The sequence below is a fragment of the Macrosteles quadrilineatus genome, unplaced genomic scaffold (genome assembly GCF_028750875.1).
Source record: "Macrosteles quadrilineatus isolate MER2022 unplaced genomic scaffold, UCM_ALF_1.0 Scaffold_1__1_contigs__length_201487025, whole genome shotgun sequence".
Classification (NCBI taxonomy): domain Eukaryota; kingdom Metazoa; phylum Arthropoda; class Insecta; order Hemiptera; family Cicadellidae; genus Macrosteles; species Macrosteles quadrilineatus.
The window spans coordinates 102,498,177-102,523,843 of NW_026542594.1; the positions used below are offsets into that span (position 1 = coordinate 102,498,177).

The following is a 25,667-nucleotide window of genomic DNA, read 5'->3' on the forward strand; positions in this document are numbered from 1 at the left end:
TATTATCATATTAAATAATAATTTAAATAATAAAAATCATATTTAATATTATTATTATTTAATATTATTATTATTATCTTTTCCGAGTCCGTCCGCCTCTTCTACCCGACCGAGTTTCATGATTTTGGTCTTAAATTAAAGGTATGCACGCGTAGATTTGCCATCAAGCATCGGCATTCATTTATCTGACGTATTACTCGAGTTATGCACAAACCTAATTTGCTCCCTGTACATTTCTTATGGGAGATAAATTTGGTTTTTCTTTTCCGAGTCCGTTCGGCTCTTCTACCCCACCGATTTTCATAATTTTGGTCTTTAATTAAAGGTATGCACACGTAGATTTGCCATCAAGCATCAGCATTCATTTATCTACAGTATTACTTGGCCAAAAAACATAATTAGATTTTTTTTTTATTTTTACTTCAATTGAAGATATATTTCCTCAGTTATAATTATGTAATCCTATATGTTTTGGTCTAAGAACCTTCAGTGAAATACCAGCTTTCATTTGAGCCCTTGATTATTAAGATCGGACGTACCTGAAGCGCGCTGCTGAATTCCAAACAATAAAAAATTTAATTATTTTGGGACTTACCGACGACCAGTGATCAATAACCCCATTTTTATTTTAGTTGTTTATATTTTTTGTTCTTAAAATACTCCTAGAAATAAAAGCTTTCATTTGAGATATAGATCGTTCGTATCAGTTATGTTCAAAATACTGTATTACTCAATCAAAAAACATCTTATATATTAAAAAATTTTGATTTTTCTTTTCCGAGTTCGTTTGGCTCTTTTCCCCGACCGATTTTCATGATTGAGGTCTCAAATTGAAGGTATGCACGAACAGATTTGCCATCAAGCATCTGCATATATTTATCAATATTCCCACTCGGCTTATACGTAAACAAAATTTGCTCCCCATGTATTTCTTAAGGGAGTTAAATTTGGTTTCCTTTGCCGAGTTCGTTTGGCTCTTCTACCTGACCGATTTTCATGATTGAGGTCTCAAATTGAAGGTATGCACGCACAGATTTGCCATCAAGCATCTGTATATATTTATCAATAACAATAACCCCACTCGGCTTATACGTAAACGAAATTTGCTCCCCATGTATTTCTTATGGGAGTTAAATTTGGTTTTTCTTTGACGAGTTCGTTTGGCTCTTCTACCCGACCGATTTTCATGATTGAGGTCTCAAATTAAAGGTCTGCACGTACAGATTTGCCATCAAGAATCGGCATATATTTATCGATAGTACCACTCGGCCTATACGTAAACGAAATTTGGTCCCCATGGATTTCTTATGGGGAGTTAATTATGGTTTTTATTTTCCGAGTTCGTTTGGCTCCTCTACCAGACCGATTTTCATGATTGAGGTCTCAAATTGAAGTAATGCATGCAAAGATTTCACATCAAGCATCGGCATATACTTACCTACTGTATTCCTCGACTAAAAACATAATTTGTATAATTTTTGAATTCGTACATCAATTTAAGATGTATTCCACCAGTTATAATCATATAATCCTATATATTTTGGTCTAAGAACTTTCAGTGAAATATCGGCTTTTATTTAAGCGATTAAGATACTGTATTACTCAATCAAAAATCATAAATTTGATTATTTCTCGGATATTATACTTATTTTAACGCTGCGGAGCAGCATGGGTCCTCTAGTTTAATATTATTTTTGCTGATTCCTCAAATTATTTCTTCACACAACCTTTAAATTGTATTTGTGTTGACTATCAGTGTGCATTATTATTGTGGTGAATAGTAGTAATTGGGTATAGTGTGGTGAAAAATAGCGTTCGTACCACGGACCGAAATGGTTTTGCAGCTCACGATCTTTTTAAGTTCTCGACTTCGTCTCGAACTTAAAAACTATCTAGAGCCGGCAAAACCTCATTTTCGGCCCTAGGTACGAAATATACTATTTCAATTCAACGTATTGGGTACATTTACTGATTTTGTTGAAATTAAATATTTAGGCCTACTATTTTAATTTACATTCATACATACAATGTAAAAAATCGAGAAAGCCTGGGCAATTTGATATATTTTAACAAGTAGAGATTTAAAAAAAATTACTATCGTTATCATCCTGAAGAACACCTACAATATGAAGATTCCCACAAACAATGAACAAAGGTGTTAGCCGAAGAGCTACTATTTTGTAGGAAACACACAGACTTAACTTTATGATGATTGGCAAAGAAACCCCTCTAAGGCTGAATTAAACTGGTACGGCAAGGAGATTAAATATATGTTTTCATAAAAGTCAAGTGATTTAAAAATAATATGACTACATCCAAGAAACCTTATAGCCCAGTAAATCTAGGTAAAAAATCATGGAAACCCGGAAATGCGAGATATAAAGCTGAATTTTGGCACAGATGTTCTTTATGATATCCTTGACCATATCCTAAAAGTCCCCTACCGTCCCCTGTGTGCTTCTTCCGGTATAAAGAAAAAACGGGGGAGGGGGCGAATATTACTTAAACCACGCTTACACGCGCAATGCTTGAGAACGGTAAGATATACAGATATACAAAAAACTGATTTAGATGCAGTAAAATGTGTACACAATAAAGTATACACAACTTAAAGGCAATCGTCGGTTTAGTAGTGAAGCCGGATGCCGGCACGGTGCGGCAGAGGCAGTCATCGCTTACAGGATTCAACGTCAACGCGAACGGCGTGTCGTGCATGCACCCTTGAACATGTCTACTGCACCCTGCAACGAGGCCTTCTCTGGAGGAAAAACTTTTCCGTGGGAACGGAAGGTGGTGTGATGGAAACAACCAATGGGGTTAGTTTATTCGATCAGGCCATATGACGTCACATCGTACGATATCTAACGGTACATGGATCCAGCTAGCAAATTTAAAACTTTGTAACTATTTGAATTTGAATTAGAAATATACAATTCATTTTATAATTAAATTAATACACTACATTTCCTCCGCCCTTACTTTTGAACATAGCTTGTAAACAATTTTTATGGAAACATTTATACACACAAATTGAAAACATCAGTACTGAAAATAAAAAAACACAATTTGAAAACATCAGAGTTAAAAAACAACATAAAAGATTGTAAACATCGGTGCTGAAAATAAACACAAAAATATTGAAACATCAGTGCTGAAAATAAACACAAATATTGAAAAATTAAAATTGCAAAGAAGCGTAAATATAAAACCATAACAAACAATTACAAATCCATTCTCTTTGGAGGATTCCTATTGTGGATATCGCCTAGTATTAGTTGTAACAGGTGACGTAGCAGTCAGCTGATCGGGTTGTAAAGAATGGCGTTTCGCAACAATAGGACTATGCCGCTCGGACTGGCCTGTAGTGGGTGAATGACGCGTAGTAGTGGGAGAACTCATCTGTTGAGGCTGGGTGTGCTGGTGGGGCGGCCTGGCTGGTGACGACACCGGTGCTGACGAGACACAGGAAGTAGTAACAGCTGATGTTGACGTCACGGGATCGTAGTATCTGCTATGTTCTGTGTTGATGTTGCTGCCTGATTGCAAGCCTACCAGCTGATCTATGTGTCGCTTCCAAGTTGAGCCTGTCTCTAGTTGTACAATGTATGTTACTGGCCCTAGTCGTCTAACAACCGTACATTCAACCCACTTATCCTTCCCTCTATAGTCTCTTGCTAGTACACATTGTCCTATAGCTAATTGCCTAGTATTAGTACCCCTTGCATTTATGATCTGTTTCTCTTGTTTTTGAACAACAGTTGACTAAATGTTTGGTCTGATTAAATCTAACCTAGTTCTTAATGGTCGATTAAACATAAGTTTGGCGGGAGATTCACAAGTGGTACTATGGACTGTGTTACGATAAGAGATAAGAAATCTACTTAAAGCTATATTTACATCCTCATTTTCAAAGATTGCACATTTTAATCTTTTCTTTACTGATTTTACCGCGTTCTCAGCTTGGCCATTAGAAGCTGGGTGGTAAGGTGGAGTCAAGATTTGTCTTATTCCATTCTGTTTTTAAAATTTCGAAAATTCCTCAGAACAAAAAGGTGGACCATTATCACTAACTATTATTTCTGGTAAGCCAAATCTACAAAACATAGGCCTGAGTTTGTCAATGGTCTGTTTGGCTGAAGTGGAACTAACAAGTTCTACCTCAATCCATTTACTATGGGCGTCTAGTACAATTAAATATATTTGTCCTTTTAATGGTCCAGAAAAACGACATGAATTCGTTGCCAAACATTGGGAGGAAATTCCCATTTATGAAGTTTACTTTTAACAGGAGATTCCCGCTGTGCAAGACACGCTGAGCAACTGTTAGTCACGGCCTCAATATCCTTATTAATAGAAGGCCACCATAAATACGACCTGGCTAACGACTTCATTTTAACAACTCCTAGATGTCCATTATGTAATTCTTTTAATAAAGCCCCTCTTAATGATTTTAGAATGACTACTCTATAGCCCCACATTAGGATTCCGTGTTCAACTGTTAGCTCAGCTTGCCTTTTGACATAGTCACTTAGATTAACGTCCGAATTGATTTGCCAGCCGTACAAAACATATCCAAGGATTCTGTTTAACTCACTGTCTTTTGGAGTTTCCTTACGCACATCATTAAAATCTATTGGTACATCGCACTCTGATATACATTGGAGATATGTCCCTAAATAATCAATATTTACATTACTTTCTTCCGTGACATTACAATTTAGCGGAAGTCTAGACAATCCGTCCGCGTTACCATGATTTGTGACTTAACATAATTAATGTCGTAATCGTAACCTGACAAAAATAACGCGTAGCATTGTAGTCTGCCAGGTGCAAATGCTGGTAACCCTTTTTTCGAACCAAATATAGCTAATAGTGGTTTATGGTCTGTACAAAGAGTTAACTTCCTGCCCCATAAATACTGATTGAATTTATTTACACAGAAAACAATGCTTAGTGCCTCTTTATCTATTTGAGAATAGTTCCTTTCTGCTGAGTTTAGTACTCTACTTGTGAATGAAATTGGTCTTTCTATTCCATTTTTGTCAACAATGCTCAACACTCCTGCGATGCCGTAGGGTGACGCGTCGCATGACAATTTAATTGGCAAGTCTGGGTTGTTGTGCGCCAGCACATTAGCTGAAACTAATCTTTCTTTTATAGCTTCAAACACCTTTTGACATGACAAAGACCATTTAAAAACTACGTCTTTCCTTAATAATTGATACGAGGGTGTTAGAATGGTAGCAACATTTGGTACAAACTTTGCATAGTAATTAACTGGACCTAGAAAACCCTTGAGCTGTGTAACATCTTTTGGAACTGGTGCCTCTACAATGGCTTTGACTTTATCTTTGGATGTGGCAAGACCCTCTTGGCTAATTGAGTGAAAATTTAAAAACGTACGTTTTCAGGAAAAGCACTTTGCAAATATTTTTCCCCTTTTTTCAAAACTTTTATTATTTTTTTTATTTCATTAACATTTGAAGTTTCATAAAATGTCCATGGTAACGCAATATCTTTGGTAGTTTTCTTTTTTAAGAGCATCTTTAGTAGAAAACACAAAATCCTGTCACGACCATAACGGACGGTTCAATGAATATTAAAAATAGTCAATATTATTTTTATAACTATGTTTTGCTATAAACTAACTTACTTTTATGACCATTATACAATAAAAAGGTCACTGCTTGAGCTTTTGGTATATTTGGTCTTTCTAGAAAAAAATAAAAAAAAACTCAAAAAATAGAAAAAAGCCAATAAAATCTTTTTAAGTTTGTATAACTCCGAAAAAGTTACCTGAGACCCGAAAAACCGTTATGTTTGTATAGAGGTGTGCTTCTTTTGTGTATAAAACATTGAAATATGACGATATTTTAATTTTTGAAATTTTTATGATAGAAATCATAAACGTGATGGTCAGGGACAAGCGGTACGGTCGTGAATTGTCTGGAATAATCTAAATCTTTCTAAACAATCCTTCAATTATACTGTTAGTTGTAATAAAACTATGTGTTTCAATTGAACTAAACTGTTCAATTTACAATTATATTAAAGTTATTGTCACGACCAAACACACTATAATCCATAAGGCTGGATTGGTCGTGAAAAAAACCGCGATGGTCGTGAAACTTTGGTCGTGAAATTGCGTGTTATTTGGCTCTGTTCTGGCGGTAGCCCTGCACCTCATGTTCGAGGATACAAAGTGGACTTCTAGGTTAATCTAGCAATTGAAATATCTTATAAACAAAAATTAACACCATGTCTACTTCATCGAATGACTACGTACGGTCATGGACACACCAAAATTACAAAAAACACAATCTTTCCTTTATTAATCTTATAATTCCTCCATTCAACTCAAAACGACCGGCACTACAATCCTGACCTACACCCCGAACTAGTCTCTAAAACCAACTGACTCCATCGACGCCAGGCTTGCCACTGTCGTGCTCCAAAGTTTAAAATTTTTCCCAAATGGTCGTGACGCCAAATCGAGGGACAGACTTATTTTGTCATGGTAGTCAGTCTGCAATGACAATAAAATTATAATATGCTCCTTTTTTGTAAGTTTAATAACCATTGATGACATAAAAATATGGCTTTATATATTTTGGCATGAATAATTAGTCTAAAAACAGCGTGAAAGTTGGAAAATGTACCCTAGGGACACGTCATGGTCGTGAATTTCGAGACTTTAAAAATACGAAAAAAATACCTAGAACCTATTTAAAACCAAATAAATGTGTGTAACGTGTTGCCCCCGTCCCAAAAAATATTAAAACACATAATAATAAACTATAAATCCAGTATCTACGAAGTAAAAGGCCAGGGACATGAAAACGTACGTTTTTAAATTTTCACTCAATTACGTACCCTAAGTACTCTAAGCTATCACTGAAAAATTGACATTTATCTTTACTAACAGTTAACCCTGTTGTCTTTAGCCTACTACACACTTCTCTTAGTCTCGACAGGTGTTCAGCTGTGTCAGCTCCGGTAACAATAATATCATCAAGAAATGAAGCTACACCCGGGATACCTTGTAGTGTTTGCTCAATTACCCGTTGAAAAATACCTGGGGCAGAAGATATTCCGTAACAAAGTCGGTTATATGCAAATAACCCCTTGTGTGTACTTATGGTACAAAGTTTCTTACTTTCATCGTCTAACATAAGTTGCATATATACTGATGATAAATCTATTTTAGAAAATTGTTTTCCTTTCTGTAAGATTGCAAAAAGATCTTCAATGCGAGGTATAGGGTGTCTATCTACTTCTAGATATGGATTTAAGGTAACTTTGAAGTCACCGCAAATGCATATTTTGCCATTACGTTTTAGTCCGGGAACAATAGGTGTACCCCAATCACTAGTTGAAACAGTGGAAATGATACCATCGTCAACTAAACATTGTAACTCCTGTTCTACCTTGTCTTTTAAACAATAAGGTATGGGTCTTGGTTTGTAATACTTAGGTACTACCGGTTGGCAATCCTGATTGCCGTGTTTTAGACGTTGACTCTGTGACTCTACAGTTTTTTAAGTTTTTAACCGAGTTAAATGAAGTATTGTTAACAATGTGCATTACTACCCGGTTACTGTCGTAGATGTGCTTTGGTTTTGATGTTAAGATCCTAGACTCTACCTGTGAGTAAATGAATGTCGTGTAACTAACATTCGAATAACGAGGACAGGAAGGTTTAAGAAGCCTGTTCGGACTTTGCACAAACCAAGCATCAGACTGGAAGGGGTAGACGCTACGGCGGTTGCCTAGTAACGGACCACGTCTACCAACTGCGTCCGAGTGGCGCCAAGATTTCTCGGGGACTAACCATTGTACTGCATGTCGGCTACTGTCATCGCAGGCGAGACCTCCGTTTCGTCGATTTTCTGTGCGCCTTCAAGTTTGCAGCCACCATTTGCAGTACATTACTGTACTGCGTTTACAGCATTGCAGGAGTTCCGATAATCAATACATTATGGTGCATACTCGAGCACAGCTGTCATCACAAAGCAGTATAAAGCCAAGTACAAATCTTGATTATGTTGTTGAAAATGTTTTACATGTCGACAATACCTATGAAGACCAAATTTCTGCTATTTGCTCGCACCTAAAATCTTTGCAATGTAACTATCCAGATACCTATCAATTTTGTTGCACTGGAATCTACTATTAGTGAACTTTTATTGAACTTGGATTCATCATTAGCAGAAATTGCACGTCTGAAGGAACATACGGAAGAACTAAGATTGAGTAATGACGAGCTGATTGGCAAGATTCAAGAGGAGAAATGTCAGCGGCGATCGCAGCTAAACGACTCTCTGAACGCACAAGAAGCGGTTTTGGAAGAAAAAGACTCTCTAATGAAAGACATTAGTTTTCTTAAGGCTAATTTAAGTGATTATAAAATAAAGTTTCAACAAGTAAATTTGGAGTTCAGTTCTTTGCAGGATTTATGTAATGAAAAAGAATCTTTGATTGTTAGCTTAACTAAGTCGATCTCTGAGCACAAAGAAAAACAGGTTAATCTTAATCAATGTGTAACTAAGTTAAAAGAGGAGATGAAGCAAGCAAAGACTGCTGCATGGGTAGAAAGCAGATGGCTAGACGATAAGGTTTTAGAGGCTTACTTTGTTAGTTTCAATGAGTCTGTAAACAATGGTTATGGTTCAAAATTTACTTTTTTCGGACCCACAAACACACAGTTTATAAAATTTGGTAGCTCTGATGACGTCACTGATTTGTTACTGCATATTAAATTTGATGTTCATCAATTGGAATCTCAGGACTTGCGCTGAAGTGGCTCACATCCTATATGAGCAACCGATTCCAAGTCACTGAGATTCAAAAAAACTCAAATTCAAAAACTGAAAGAATTTCATCAACAAAAAAATTGATCTCCAATGGCGTCCCCCAGGGATCTGTCCTTGGACCTCTCCTTTTCTTGGTCTACATCAACAACATCACAGATACTGTTCCGCAGGACAGCGTCTACCTCTTTGCGGATGATACAACGTTGTTCGTAAGGGGAACTGACGACGCGGCCCTGGAGGCAGAATCTAATCAAAGAGCAAATGATTTGGCTGACTTTTTTTCCTCAAACAAACTCAAATTAAATTCACAAAAAACAGGATACATGTGTATCCAAACTGCAAAAAGACAAAATTCAAAAAATAATAGGACTCCGAACCTATTAATTGGAGAGGATCAAATTCAAATTTCAAAAACTGCCGACTTTTTGGGGGTGAGATTGGACGATAAATTGAGCTGGGATGCACAAATAAAAAAACTGGAGGGGTCTATGGCTCGAGGGGTCTTCGTACTCCGAAGAATAAGAACCTTCGGAAACCTGGCTCTCTCTAAACTTGTGTATTTTGGCCTAATAGAACAGCACATTTTGTATTCAATCATTCTATGGGGAGCTGTTAAGAAGAATATTGACCAGATCTTTGTCTGGCAGAATATGGCAGTAAGAGCAATCTTGGGCATGCCGCCTCGGACCAGCTGCAAAAATGTTTATAAAGAACTTGGCTTTCTCACAGTCCCTTCACTTTATATCTATGAATCAGTTTGCTATATAAAATCACAGAACATTAAACCAACTTTTACAAATCACACTTACAACACACGAACAAAGGGCACACATGCAGTCCAACATAAACTCACAAAATTTGAACACAAACCAGATTACATGGGAATGAAATTGTACCAGGCCCTACCGAAAAAATTACTTGAAATTCAGAGCTTAACAAAATTCAAATCAGAATTAAAAAAATATCTAGTAGAGTTAAGTTTAGAGGACATAGACAGTTACCTAGATGGTGACAAAAATTAGTATTAAGCTGGTTATTCTTTGTATTAACCCTGACCTGTCCAATTCCTTAAGGCAAAGGACTACGGACGGAGAGATCATGTATCATGTATCATGTATGTATGAATCAGATTATGGGTTTTGTTGTGTGAGTGATAGCTCTGTAACTGTACAGGGTGATTCGGGGTCCCATTGGAGTTTATTGTTTATTGATTTAAAGGAAAAATGTGGTTACCATTTTGACACCCTTCCTGGTTATAATCATGAACATGCAAAGGTGATTGCAAATAAGCTTGGTTTATGTGATGTTGTTGAAATGCATTGCTCAAAACAAAACAATGGATTTGAGTGTGGGCTAAGAGTTTTGGTCAATGCTAAGTTTATCCTTGATTTTTATTGTAGGCATGTAACAACAAACTCAATGTTACCTTTCTTTGAGTGGTACAAGAGCTATGGTACAAATGGGGCCAGAACTGAGACTCCAGCTGCTGGTGAGACGACACCCGCACCCGCGCCTGTGAGCGCTGTTCACTCACCTGTTGAGGCTGTCCCCATTGTATGTAATGACGAGTGGACTAATGTTAAGGTTAGGAGGGGTGTTAAGAAAACTAAAGCAAAGAATGTAAATCAATTACCTCTAATTACATGTAAGAATAGGTTTAATGTTTTGAATCACCAGGAACAAGGTTGTGACAGTACAAATACAGTTAAAAATGTATCTGGTTTATGGTGGTAAGGCAAAAAAAGTATTCACATGGAAAAGCGACAAAAAAACACATTGTGAATAAACAAAAGGTAGTAGTTTCAACTCCATGTAAAACCTCTTTGTTCTGTCATGATCCAAAATTGCAGGATGATTGTGGTCCAAATACTTCCAAAGTTTGTATTTCTGAGGAGAAAATCAACAATAACATAAACTGTTTGGTAATTGGGGATTCATTGTTGCGTTATTCTGGGCGTAGATTGATGGAGAGCGGGGCTGTTGTGGAGGTCCTTCCAGGTGCAAAAATTGTAGATATTAAGCATTCTCTTCTTAATAAGTACCTGTCTTGTCAACCTAAGACAATTGTAATACATGTAGGCACTAACAATCTCGCTCTCGGCTACAGGGGTGAAGCTGGGTATAATGGGGGGTGGGGTAAGCGCGAGGCATTGCACAGTATGGCAGATCTATTGTCTTCCACCAGACGATCATTTCCGGACTCTCGAGTAATTTTGAGTGGTGTCCTTGTACGAGGTGACATAGCATACTATCACCTTAATCACTTTAATGAGCAGTTGTACATGATGTGCATAAACTTTGGCATTTCATTCATAAATGCAAACCGTGTCTTGAGAAGATTAAATTTGGCACAAGATGGTAGACATTTGAATAGGGCTGGTAGTTACAGGTTTGGGAATTTTATTTTTGGCATGCTTGAGGGTAAAACTGCAGACAATCTGAGCTCATCCAAAATACATAAGCTTATCCCACAAAAACCAAAACAGTCGGGAAATGGGAGAGGCCATGCAACAAATACACGAGGATAGCCCATGTTAACATATGCTCTTTGGGCACAGGTTTTGAAGAACTGAAATCTGTGGTTGAAGACTTTGATTTTGATGTTTTAGGTGTAACGGAAACATGGTTGAACCCAATGTTGGCCGACGACTGTTGTAATATCAATGGTTATTCTCTATGGCGAAAAGATAGAAGGGATGGTACAAATGGTCTACCATCCAGTGGAGGTGGAATTGCACTTTACGTTAAGAATGGGCTCACTTTCAAACAAATTGATTTAGAAAATGTTGACACCAGTGTGGAATATATGTGTGGTACGGTTCGTTTGAAGAGCACTTTATTTAATGTCTGTATTGTTTACAAGCCACCAAATGTTGCATATTCTAGTTTAAGACCTTTGTTCCAAGCCTTATTTATCGATAAAAAGATGGAGGTCGATGAGGTCGTCTTGCTTGGAGATTTGAATATAAATCTTTTTGACACTCATGAAGGTGACACAAGGTTCATAAACAAGATGCTTGATGAAATGAGTCTTGTTCAAGTTATTAAGGAACCAACAAGGGTTACTGATACTTCATCTTCTTTGATTGATCATATTATAATAGAAGATAAACTGAATTATAGGTCAGCTGGGGTTATTGACACTTCGAAATTACTGGATTACAGAGGAGTCAAGATCACAGATCACAGACTCATATTTTGTGACTTGTATTTGCCCAAAAATAAAGCTCCTGCAAAATTTATTACGTATCGATCATATGAGAAGTTCAATTTGAATGCCTTTATAGATCTGGTTGCTAGTGTTGAGTGGAATAATATGAGTATGCTGAATGATTTTGACGCAATCGCAGAAGCATTATCATCTAAGATTGGAGAAATATATGACTCATGCGCCCCACTTGTCACGAAAAGAGTGACAAAGTGCAAGGCCCCCTGGAGAAATGACGAAATTAAAAGCCTAACAAAGTTAAAGCGTAAATTTAAATCTAGATTTCTGCAATCAAAGAGCACACATGATCAATTGATGTATGTAAAATTTCGCAACTTGGTAAATGGGGCAATAAGGAAAGCTAAGCGATTGTATTTTAAAGATAATATAGATTTCAAGGATTCAAAATCCTTTTGGAAGGTCTTGCGAACTGGAGGGATAGTGAAAAGTAATGAAAAAATAAATTGCTCGTTTTCCCCTGATGATCTAAATACATATTTTGTCAGCATGGGCTCTAGGAACAAGGCTTCTCAAAGTAAAATTGATTACTATAGACACAACTTATGTGACAAAGTTTATACAGAATTTATTTTTAAATCTGTAAATGATAACGATATAAAGAAATTTATGAATGATATCAAAACAAGTGCATGTGGAACTGATGGAATTTCCATTCAAATGTTAAAGGCAGTGAGTCCATATTGTTTGGGGGTTATTACTAAGCTAGTTAACTTATCAATTATGACTGGGCGCTTTCCAAAGAGTTGGAAAAATGCATTGGTATTTCCTCTGCCAAAAACAAAGCAACCCCAATTTATGTCTCATTTCAGACCAATTTCTATTCTTCCAGCTGTATCCAAACTACTTGAGAAAGTAGTGGCAAGCCAGATTGAGGTGTTTATAGATCGTGTTTTACCTGAAAACCAATCCGGTTTTAGGCGAGGTTTTAGCACCACTTCAGCTTTGTTAAATATAATGGACCAGCTTTACAGAGCAAAGGATGAAAGGCTTGATAGTGCTTTAGTGGCTTTGGACTTTTCTCAGGCATTTGATTCGGTCGACTTTGAGTTGCTGATGGCCAAGTTAAAATTTTATAGGTTTGGTGAAATAGCTCAAAGCTGGTTTCAATCTTACCTTGTAAATAGGAAGCAGATAACTAGGGTGGATGGTGTCTTTTCGGAGCCTCTCCCAAAGAACTGTGGAGTACCTCAAGGGAGTGTACTGGGGCCTCTGTTGTTCATTATTTACACTGCTGACATGGGTGAAGAATTATCTCACTGCTCACTGTTTTCGTATGCAGATGATTCGCAACTTCTCTTTTCTTTCAAGCCCACAGATAGTTTGCAAGCACAACAGTTGATAAACCATGATTTGATGAAAATTTCTCACTGGTCTAAGAACCATGGGCTGGCTTTGAATGTTGAGAAGTGCTCGTTATTACATTTCACTAATTCTCGCAGCATGCATTCTTTAATTCATAAACACGATCTCAATGTAGTTCTGGAGAACATGATATTAAAGTCTACTGAGACAATTAAAGTTCTTGGTCTCACAATTGACGTGGAGTTAAAATTTTCAAAACAGGTAAAATCAATCGTTCAAAAGGTCATGACTTTGCTCAGGGTGTTTAATAGATTTAGGAAAATACTGGCAGAAGATGTAAAACTACAAATAGTGAAGTCTTTGGTAATGCCTGTCATTAATTATGCTTTGCCTGCCTTTGGTTTCAGTCTGTCAATTGAACAAACTAATTTGATAAATCGTTTACAAAACAATGCATTAAAATTTGTATATGATTTGAGAAAATTTGACCACATATCTTCCTTTAGACAGCAAAGTGGGATGTTGCCTGTGCAGACGGAATGTTTGTTAGAGACTGTGGCTATTGTTCATAGGGTCACCAACACTAGCAGACCGACTTATCTAAAAGATAAGTTAAAAATTAGGAGAGATGTGAGAGAGAGGAGTACAAGACAGGATGGCCTGCTGCACTTGCCTCGCGTCCAGTTAGAATATGGTAAAAAGGGATTTTCTTTTTTTGCTCCTCAGAAATACAATCAACTGCCAGAAAATGTAAAAAAACTTAGTTATAAAGCCTTTCGACTGAACTCCAAAAAATGTCTTTTGTAAATATAAGTTAAGGTATTGTTAGTTAATAAGTCATTTATTGTTATTGTAATATTTCTTTTGTATGTATTGACTTGAGTTGTTTTGAAAAACAGTATTGTTACTGAAAACCGCTTTAAATAAAAGACGTTTTACTATTATTATTTGATTTGAGCTTTAACTTAACAGGATCTCCATTGTAACAGGCTAGCTTAGTGGTAACCTCTGGAAATTCGTTGAATAAATCTCGCACAACTTTAGACTCATTACCTGATTCTACTTTTACTTCATCTGAAGTCGACATTACACTATTTACATTGTTGGGAATACTAACAACAATTTGGAGATCTTTAATCCAAAACCCGACCAATTAGAGGATTAGCACCATTGCTTATTACATACAATGATAGGCATTTTTCTACTGATTTGTACTTAACATTAACATTGATTTTACCTACAGGTTTGATTTTTTCATGAGTGTAGGAACTCAGAACTAGATCTGTGGGGTCTAGTTTTACATCACTTAAGTGCTTATTGTAAAATTGTTCCGAAACAACAGAAACACAAGCACCTGAATCTACTTCAAATCTCATTTGTTTACCTTGTACTTGCAAATCTATTTTAATAGGTTCAATTTTGTTGAACATACCCTGATTTACATTAACAGTCAGTTCACTGTCAGTTTGAAAAATGTTAGAAATGTCATATACCTCATCATTTACAACTTTATCGTTATTTTTAGATTCACCTACTTCCACATAATATTGTTTATGTTGGTATCTGTTACCCTGAGTATTTTTGGAGTAATTAACCTTTGGCATTCAAACTATTTTTAGAGGAAGAATGATTGGACTTACCCCTCTTTTTTGATTTACATGCCTTCTCCAAATGACCCTTTTTTCTACAAAAATTAGACACGTATTCGCGAAAATAGCACTGGTGTGTTAAATGACCCTTTTCCACAACAATAGCACTCTGTAGATTGCACAACACTTGGAACGGCACATGATGCACTTGATTGTTTACTGCGTTGAGGTCGTTGCGCTGAGGAGAATCGCTGAAGCCTCATCGCTGTCGCCGTGCTGCCGCCGCCGCCGTGGTACGTCAGGGATGCTGCGTCCTTCTCTGCTGTCTCTAGCGATGTTGCCAGCTGCTCCGCCTTGGTAAACGTCAGGTTGTCCTCCGCCAGTAGTCTCTTCTTAATCGAATTATTCCGAATACCACTCACTAATCGGTCCCTGAGATAGTCCGGTAACTTGTCCTCGAACTGGCAATGCTTTGATAATTGCTTTAAATGAACGATGTATTGCGAAATAGTCTCGTGTTCCAGTTGGTCGAGCTTGCTGAATTTACACATCTCCGTGATAAACGAGGGTTTAGGATGAAGATGATCCTGTAGCACTTTCACAATGTCCTTAAACGACTTCACCGATGGTTTTTCAGGCGTAATTAAGTCTTTCAGCAGATTGTGCGATTTAACTCCGATCACTGTTAAAAACGCACTTACTTTCTTGTCGTCCGAAATTCCATTATACTTTATGTAAAGTTCAAAACGTTCCACGTATGTAGACCACGTCTCCTCCGTACTGTCGAACGGCCCGAAATTTCCGATGACACTCATTGTAGTAACTTCTTCTTCTGTCAACGTTAATTTACTGAACGTGGTGTAAAAATTGCCGTCTAATGGCATGTAACGTACCGAAACAATGGCACTGCACTGTAAAACGCGCTTCCTTTATCCACGCAGTAGGTTGTCGCACTCGTCGCCATTGTCGCATCCGAACCTGGATGCGAGCGAAGGAGGATCAGTTGCTCGAAATAATAATCACATTTACTTTAAGAAAAACCGCATTGGTGTGCGGGAGTCGGTGAGCTAGGACGATGACTGTAGGTACAGAGAGTGTCGGGTGATCGAGGTAGCAGTGGGAACGGAAGGTGGTGTGATGGAAACAACCAATGGGGTTAGTTTATTCGATCAGGCCATATGACGTCACATTGTACAATATCTAACAGTACATGGATAGAGCTAGCAAATTTAATACTTGTAACTATTTGAATCTGAATTAGAAATATACAATTCATTTTATAATTAAATTAATACACTACATTAACCTTATGAGTTATTCATATTTAAAGGGAATTAAAGAATTTAGTCAGCTGTTTCCAACTTTAAAAGTTGGTTCCATAATATGCAATAGCATTTAAAAGTTATAAGGTTTCCCAACAGGGTGCAGCACTATTATTATTTTGTTTTAGCGAATTTCCCCTATAGGGAATAAGCTATTACCATAGTACTCATGGTAAGACCTGGACCCGGGACGGATTTACTTTTTCGTTTTGAGGTCCCTAGAGACCAAAAATAACATCCGTTTAAATTCATATATATATATATATATATATATATATATATATATATATATATTTATATATGTGTCCGTTAGCGCGATAACTCGAGCAAAAATCATTCGATTTTGATTAAATTTTGTACTAACGTGTAAACCTACGTTTATTCAAACGAGTTCGCGAACCAGCATGATCGGACTATGGGAACAGGGGTTTATGGGGGGTTTTATGGGATAAAAATTAGTTTTTCCCATTTTTTACCCTAAAAACTTAAAATTTAGCAATTTCTTTCCAAACCATTTTTTAGAGCTTAAAAAAACAAATAATTTAGTATATTGAAGTGTTAATTTGCGCCTAATGATTACGGAGAAAATTCCAAAAATCTGTAAATTTAAAATTCCCATGTTATTCTTATGGAGCATAAGTAAACTGTTGTAGCTTGCTTGTTCATGAACATATTTTGATCAAATTTGGAAAATGCATTAATTTCATACTAAACTATTACATTTTACAAAAAAAAAAACACATTTTTACCCTCCCTGTTGCAGCAAACCTAAGTACTCGTTAAACTAATTAAACTCGTTATTTAAATAGGGAATAAATGTGATATTTTTAAGGAGACATTTTAGTGTAAATCCAATCAGGAAAATGGAAATTCGCGTAGTCTGCAGGTTTGCTGCGGCGGGGGTATTTGCATATATGACAACTGACAACAGCTAATTTGAACTAAGCAGCAACAAAAAGCTGTGATACACAATGAGAACTGTCAAAGTAGGATTGTTTACAGTTAGTTTTGAGTTTTTAATTTAACGAATAATTTGTGATAGTGTGTGAATGTTTGATAATTTATTTTTTCTATTGTTTAGGTGCAGTGTTAGAACATTATAGCAGTGGTAGATGTGTTATACTATATAATATGGTAAATTTATGAACCAAATTTTATCAAACTGTGTCCTCCCCCATTGCAAACGCAAAGCTTGAGTATAACTGCAATAAGCATTTTATACTTATTTGCCAACCCCGTACGAAGGACGGGTGCTCTGCTAGTTATTCATCTTAAAGAACAAATTACCATTTAAAATAACAGTTGTTAAGCGCAGCAAGGCATCCCTGGTAACTGCTAGTATACTAATAGGCAAGCATGTTTCTTTAAAACCTTTTCTCTCAGCTTGTGTACATCACAGGGAAAATATACGCATATGGTTAGAAAGATTTTTTCTTGTCGATCCACAGAATCCCTTTATAAATTAAAATACCGTAGGCTAAAAAAAATAAGCATAGGTAAAAAATTTATTTAAAATTTTAAAAAATTAACATGGGCCTTATGGGCCAAATAACTTGGCAAAATCAAGCATGATGGTTTCTTGGCCGACCTTAGTATTACCGCAATGAAGGATTAAGATTAAGGAGGGGTGATTGAATTTGTAATCTTGTTCTTCATTGCCTTCTTGGTCTTAAGTTTATAACAGCTGTCATGTATGATATTGTATGTCATGTGTTTGCTATGTTTATTATTTGTCGTTAATAAACTTACTTTTACAGTGGACTTTAGAAACCAAATCTATTTTCATTTTATTCCTAACTAGCTGTGTGCCCGTTCTACGCACGGGGATCTTATCATAGTCAGTTAAAACCTTCTTATATAAAGCACAGCAGTTGGTTTGCATACTTTCAGATATGCTGACAAAACTATTCCTTCGCAAATACAGTATCTGACAGTTTCAAGCCAAAACTAATGCTTCGCAATTAAATGTCACCCGGATCTTGTTGGTCCACATGTTATATCCAATGATTAAACTAAATAAACGGTATCAGCATTCTGACACATACTTTCTCCCATAAGTTTGTCAACAACCTTTATCATGTGTAAGCGGTGAGAGTAAATATACGGAAATGGGATTTGTACAATTTTGTTCAGAATTTAAAGGACTAAAACATAATGGTTAAAAGTATTTAAGGTACTACCTCAACCTCTTAATTTAACACTATTCGGGTTGACATTTTCATTATCAAGGCGCTCTTGTCCTTTCCGTGAAACATTGAGAAACAAGGACATTAATGTGTTACCATCATACATACACACAAAAATACCGAACTTAATTAGGGAATCTGCTACGCTTTAAGCATAAAAAGGTACATATCAAATTAGTACTTGAAATCTTTGTTAATGCCATAAAATTTGATCATAACAATTTATATTTGCTTGGACCGGAGATGACTCGAAATTCTGTCGAAATGCTATCTGAATCGGTTTGCTATATGAAATGAAGTACAGTAGGCCTACTATAGACGATTTAGATTGGTTATTTGTAATAAAAATTACCAAAAAAGGCCACGAACTATTGATACATAAACAACGTTCAAAGTGTTTGGACAATTCATGATGGTTTGCTGAATAAATGTTTTACTAAAATGCGTTATAGTTTTCTTAGCATAACATTTTGGAATCCAGACAGAAAAAGCAAAAATTATACAGTTAAGACATCAATTAAATTGAATAGGCCTACGCCTGTAATAAATAAGGTGCAACACCAACGATAACTAATTTGTAAATTACTGTGATGTGTTGGTACGTAAACATGATTCTTGCTGCTACTAAAGGTTAAAAGGAAAAGAACCAGTACCGTACCAAAAACCAACGTTTACAGTTAAGAACTGTAGTACAGCCGACCAATTATATGCGTTAATCAAGGTTATTGATCTCTTGGTTTTGGATTTTCTCGTAAAAAGTTATCGGCAATCAAAGTTATTTCCCATTAATTGCTTTATTTGTACACAACTCTTAATGTAAACTTATCGGTGTCAGTTTGAAAAAAAAAACCTTATACAACATAACTTTCTGTTATTTAATAGATTACGTATTCTCTAAACAATGGTTGCTGGTATATATATTAACATTATAAGGAAATGTGACAAAAATCACACAACGTTGGGTTTTTGGACGTTTATAATTTTATTTCTTAAGTACCTAGGTAGGCCGTGTATTCTATGGAAAAGTACCGGTATCAAGGATCGTTGTCGAAAGTGTTGTTATAAATAATTGGGTAAGCATACGTACCACACGTACCCAAGAGAAGGGCTATGGGCCTATTGGCTGTATGGTCCAGCGATTGCATCACACGGTGAGTAGGAACTATTGACTTGATATAGTCAATGGTAGGAACAGAAAGTGACACATTGGAAAATCGAGTTCAGCATCATCCGTAAACCTCTGTTACAATCACCCACTGCAGTTGTAATTTTTTGCTTTACACTTTACACAACCACCATTGAAGAGCCGTCAATGAGTGGAACATTGTTTCTAAGCTATTGGCGACGGTCATTAGTAAATTTAAGTTTCCCAACCGTATAAAACACTGATTCAATCTTGATTCAATGTCTTCTTTCTGGTTATCAAAACTCCAAAACAATTTTATACACATATTTCTGGTTCCTGACCTGGATGATGCCTAGTTATTTAATTTACGGTTACACTATATTATTCCACTTGCGATTAATTAAATCCTTTATGTAATAAAAACGTTTATAATCTCACTTGGATGGGATTTGCCTTCAAAACGTGATCGGAAATGGTTGTGGTGTTTGTAAACAACATTATTTGTAAACATTTCAGTGACAGCTAGAAAAAATAATCTTGATCCGAACAGCTGTTCGTTGTTTCATAGATGATTATGTGATACAAATTGGAAGAAAACTTGACAAAAATCGCACAAAACCAGTACCGCATTTCCCATTAGGCCCACTAGGCCCAGGCCTAGGGCGCCAAATTTTAGGGGGCGCAAAATATTCAACTTCTTAAATGAATCCCACGAACGCACCCACGCGTCAGACCGGTAGCCCTGCTACCAGCCCACTGACTGACGCGTGGGCCCATCCGAGACCGAGTGTAGTTTGAATTTGCCGTGTTTAGTAAGCAAATAGATGAAGAAGAAATAAGGGTTGCCTTGTTTGGTACTGCCGTGTTGGGAATAACCTGCTTTTACTCGTGTGATATTTCGTTTTGCTTTTGTCCCAACGACATCCCTGCAGTGACTGCCAAAATTCAGCTATGTTATTCTCTCCTGTTTACTTAACCTGTTGTGTTGTTCTGTTTATGTTTAGCTAGTAAAAAATGTCGAATTATGCCGGTTTTTCACTTAGAGATAATGAAATACCCTAGGTGTAATGTTTTCATCAATTATATTTGCACACCGGTATTATGTATCGTGATGGAATTATTTCTGATTTTGAATGTTGTTCATCAAAAACGTATTTTGTGTTGTTTATGTTAAATAAAAAAGACTAAAAACTCATACTTTTTAAGTTATTTCACACCATCCAAATAAAACTTTGACCATAACAGTTATTATTTACTTAAAACTGGTGGATACCGGTACATATAGGCCTATATTTTTTACAATACAATATGGTACGGTATTGTAAATGTTCCACTCCTACATTTTACAAGATTGGGATCTTCTGAGGGAAGGTATTTATCATTGTTCAGTTAATCTCATTAGAGGTATAGTATTATAGGGGCATATATACATTTTAAAGGAGTTGATTTATTGAAAGTATCAATGGATTATCCTTGTATATGCTACTCAATGACAATGATCGTGACATTATTTACGTTTCCTGACCAATATTACGGCCTGGAGGGCGCAACTGTTTTGGGGGCCTAGGGGCGCCGTTTGGCTAAATGCGGCCCTGCACAAAACTGCATTTTTGAACGGCCGTAGTTTTAATTACAAAGTAGTGAGACCATATTTTAATGGCTAAAGACACTCTCGCCAATCCAGTGAATACATTAAAATGACTTGGGTCTTGATAGGTACTCTCGTTTTCCTGGAGAAGATTGCGTAAAATGCCATCTTGAGTGTGTCAGACAGACAGACAGACAGACAGAAATTTAGATGAGACTTGTTTCGGCTTCTTTAATGTATAAAACGTAAAAATAACCTAAAAATGTATGATTCTGAGCAATGTACAGACAAAACTCTAATTTTATTTATATAGATTAGTATAAAGGAAAATCAATTATAAACAAGTTTTGCCACAGCCACACTAATTTTTATTTGCCCCACTCCAGTTACAATCAAAAACACGAAACATGGTGCTTTTATTAGGTAGGTAGGTCTTCATAATACGTGTCCACACCTCTCATGTGCAGCAAAGAGCCACTTCGCACACTAGTTACACAAATAACTATTGTGATTGTTTTGAGTTAGCAAGGCTAGGCTCCAAGGACTCTCATTGTAAACACAACAAGCGTGGTTGGTTTCAGCAATAACCATACGATTACTTATGTGTAGAGCGAGACCCACCTTGGGGTGTCATCAGAGAAGGGGTGAGACACAACACTCAGGTCTCCACTGGCATCACTCAGGTTGTCCAGGGAGTGGTCTCCGGGAGGTAGTAGAGTTAGGAGCTCCTCCAGGGGTCGACCTCGTCCCAACTCATCTCCTCTGTCTGCATCATCAACTTCCAGGTCACTCCGGAAGGAACTACCCAAGTGGGAGATTAACAAACTGCGTTGTGACATGGTGGAGATAGTATTTTCTGGAAAGTATTTACAAAGGCTTTATTGAAAATCATTTACTTTTGGATACTGATGCAAACATCCCTTATCTATGTACACCAGCAGCTGTAGCCAATTCTCCTTCAAATATTGTGTTGAAGAATGGAGCCACCTACTTTTGCCAATGTGAAAATTATAATTATGTTCATCCCCTTTAGTTTTTAGAACTATAGGATAGAAGGGGGAATTGGGTATTAGGGTTAATTGGGTTCTAAGTTTTTAACATTGTACAGTATCATAAAATCAACCCTTTATATTAGAAAGATTTTTAAAATCTTTAGTGATGGTTAGTAGTTTTTGTTTGTTTGTTACCTTTCAATTCTTACATTTTTTATTGTAAGTGCCTAAAAAACTTTGCTCGAGTAACCTTGGAAATATTAAAATTATAATTCATTTAAAATATTTACACTTAACTCATAAAACCAAAGTATACTTACTAATAGTGATTTTGCTATAGTTTTGGAGTTTTTAATTTATTTTCAAAGGGTTGTTTTAGGGGTTGAAAATTTTAGTGGCCTACCCTATACGGAGAAATTGGTAAGACTTATATAATATCTTATAGAGAATTTCCCATATAGGGAATATTAGCGAATTTCCCATATAGGGAATAAGCTATTACCCTAGTACTCATGGTAAGACCTGGACGCGGGACCGATTTTTTTTTCGTTTTGAGGTCCCTAGAGGCCAAAAACACCATCCGTTCAAATTCATATATATATATATTTATATATTTATATGTTTATATATATAAAATTCTCGTGTCACAGTGTTTGTCTGCAAACTCCTCCGGAACGACTTCACCGATCGTTATGAAATTTGGTGTGTAAATTCTGTAGGTATGCGAATCGGACTAAACTGTTTCCCGTTTCGAAATTCTTAAAAGGGCTCCGCCCCAGTGGCTCTGGAGTTTCCCATGTTAACCTTATGAGAAATGGAATTAATGAATCTTAACAGCTGTTTCAATTAAACAAGTTGGTTCTGTTTTATGATGTTCAATAGCATTAAAGTTACAAGGATTACCAACAGGGTGCAGCACTATTATTTCTTTTACATTTATGACAACAGCTAATTTGCAACCAAAAGGTGAGTGAGCGTAGCGAACGAACTTCAACCTGAAGGCGAGTGAGCGTAGCGAACGAGCTAACCTGAAGGCAAGTGAGCGCAGCGAACGAGCTCCAACCTAAAGGTGAGTGAGCGTAGCAAACGAGCTCCAACCCAAAGGTGAGTGAGCATAGCGAACGAACTTCAACCAGGACGTGATTGAGCGATGCGAACGAGATCATCTTGAAAATTAAACGTAACGGTACTTTCTTTCCATCGGTCTGTCTTAGGGGAAACCTATAACTTAGGCGATACGAAGTTCGCCGGGTCAGCTAGTGTTTATATATTTATATACTAGCTGACCCGGCGAACTTCGTATCGCCTAAGTTATAGGTTTCCCCTAAGACAGACCGATGGAAAGAAAGTACCGTTACGTTTAATTTTCAAGATGATCTCGTTCGCATCGCTCAATCACGTCCTGGTTGAAGTTCGTTCGCTACGCTCACTCACCTTTGGGTTGGAGCTCGTTCGCTACGCTCACTCACCTTTAGGTTGGAGCTCGTTCGCTACGCTAACTCGCCTCCAGGTTGAAGTTCGTGCGCTACGCTCACTCACCTTTGGGTTGGAGCTCGTTCGCTACGCTCACTCACCTTTAGGTTGGAGCTCGTTCGCTGCGCTCACTTGCCTTCAGGTTAGCTCGTTCGCTACGCTCACTCGCCTCCAGGTTGAAGTTCGTTCGCTACGCTCACTCACCTTTTGGTTGCAAATTAGCTGTTGTCATAAATGTAAAAGAAATAATAGTGCTGCACCCTGTTGGTAATCCTTGTAACTTTAATGCTATTGAACATCATAGAACAGAACCAACTTGTTTAATTGAAACAGCTGTTAAGATTCATTAATTCCATTTCTCATAAGGTTAACATGGGAAACTCCAGAGCCACTGGGGCGGAGCCCTTTTAAGAATTTTGAAACGGGAAATAGTTTACGTCCGATTCGCATACCTACAGAATTTACACACCAAATTTCATAACGATCGGTGAAGTCGTTCCGGAGGAGTTTGCAGACAAACACTGTGACACGAAAATTTTATATATTAGATATATATATATATATGTGTCCGTTAGCACGATAACTCGAGCAAAAATGATCCGATTTTTATGAAATTTGGTACATACGTGTAAACCTACGTTTATTTGAACGAGTTCGCGATCCAGCTTGATCGGACCATGGGAACGTGGTTTTATGGGGTAAAAATAGGTTTTTCCCATTTTTGACCCAAAAAACATAAAATTTAGCAATTTCTTTCCAAACCATTTTGTAGAGCTTAAAAAAGCAAATAATTTAGTATATTGAAGTGTTATTATGCGCCTAATGGTTACGGAGTAAATTCCAAAAAAATTTAAATTTAAAATTCCCATTTTATTCTTATGGAGAATAAGTAAACTGTTGTAGTTTGATTGTTTATGAACATATTTTGATCAAATTTGGAAAATGTTTTTATTTCTTACTAAATATTAACATTTACAAAAAAAAAACAGTTTTACCCTCCCTGATGCAGCAAACCTAAGTACTTGTTAAACTAATTCTATTTAAATAGGGAATAAATGTTATACGGTACCTATTTTTAAGTAGACATTTCAGTGTAAATCCAATCAGTCAAATGGAAATTCGCTTAGTCTGCAGGTTTGCTGCGGCGGGGGTATTTTATATTTATAACAACAAATCTGTTAATTTGTGTTTTAATAATTACTGTATAAGTGTTATGTTTTTAACAAATATTTTAGTTTGGTATGGCAACTGTGTAGCCTTATTTTACATTTGAGAAATTATAGGGTAGCTTAGTACCCAATTACTTCCATATGGAAAATTTGGTAATATTTAATGGGGCCATTTTAAAAGTTTCCACCTCTTGTAAAACTTTTTGTGTAAAGCTTAGAAAAATCCTACTTATTACATGTTTAAGTACCTCTAATTAACTACACTAAACACAATTTTAACAACCCTAGGTCATAAGGACTATTAGGCGTCTTTGAAAATCCGTAAAATTTCCAAAAATTAACTTTAACACTCGATAAAACTGTAAAAAGTCATGAAATGTCGGTGAAACTTTTCTTAATATATGTTCCTTGTAGAATTTTTAATAACACCCATTTACCCACTATTTAGATCTAGTATTTCTAATGTGCGATATATAGTACCCATAATTACCCCCAAGGAGGCAATTATGCGTATGAAAAGTGGCGAGAAGATGTATATTGGAAGCCTTTAAATAAAGTGATAATGATAAGAAAGTCTTTCTATTTTGTTTAGCCTCACAGTACATTTTAAAAAACCTAGTACACCCAATTCCCCCCTTGTAGGTGCCCTATTAATTGATGTTTTGTCAAAAAAAATGTAGAGCTGCCACCTTAACTTGCCTTAACCTTAACTTGCCACCTTAATGGAACTCTTTTAAATTTGTGTCAGAATCAAATGCCACATTTGACAATTTAGTAGTTTTATTGTAAGAGCTCAATATTGTCATTAGACTAGAAATTCCTGGGTTTCTTACAATGTCAATTTCCTTACCTGTAACTTCGTATCTAATTTCATCAAA

At 36.5% G+C, this 25,667-nt stretch overlaps 1 protein-coding gene across 2 annotated transcripts in view; it reads right to left on the bottom strand.

Annotated features, from left to right (window-relative positions):
* LOC129000711 (uncharacterized) overlaps window positions 1–25,667 on the bottom strand; it is a 62,149-nt gene that overhangs the window by 29,929 nt on the left and 6,553 nt on the right. Inside the window, exon 2 of one of the 2 annotated variants that reach the window (XM_054427718.1) lies at window positions 21,777–22,011. In XM_054427718.1, the coding sequence (XP_054283693.1) occupies window positions 21,777–21,994 (218 nt within the window). In that variant the 5' untranslated portion in view covers window positions 21,995–22,011. Of the gene's footprint in view, window positions 1–21,776; window positions 22,012–25,667 lie in introns of those variants that run through there. The other variant, XM_054427796.1, reaches the window with a different exon arrangement.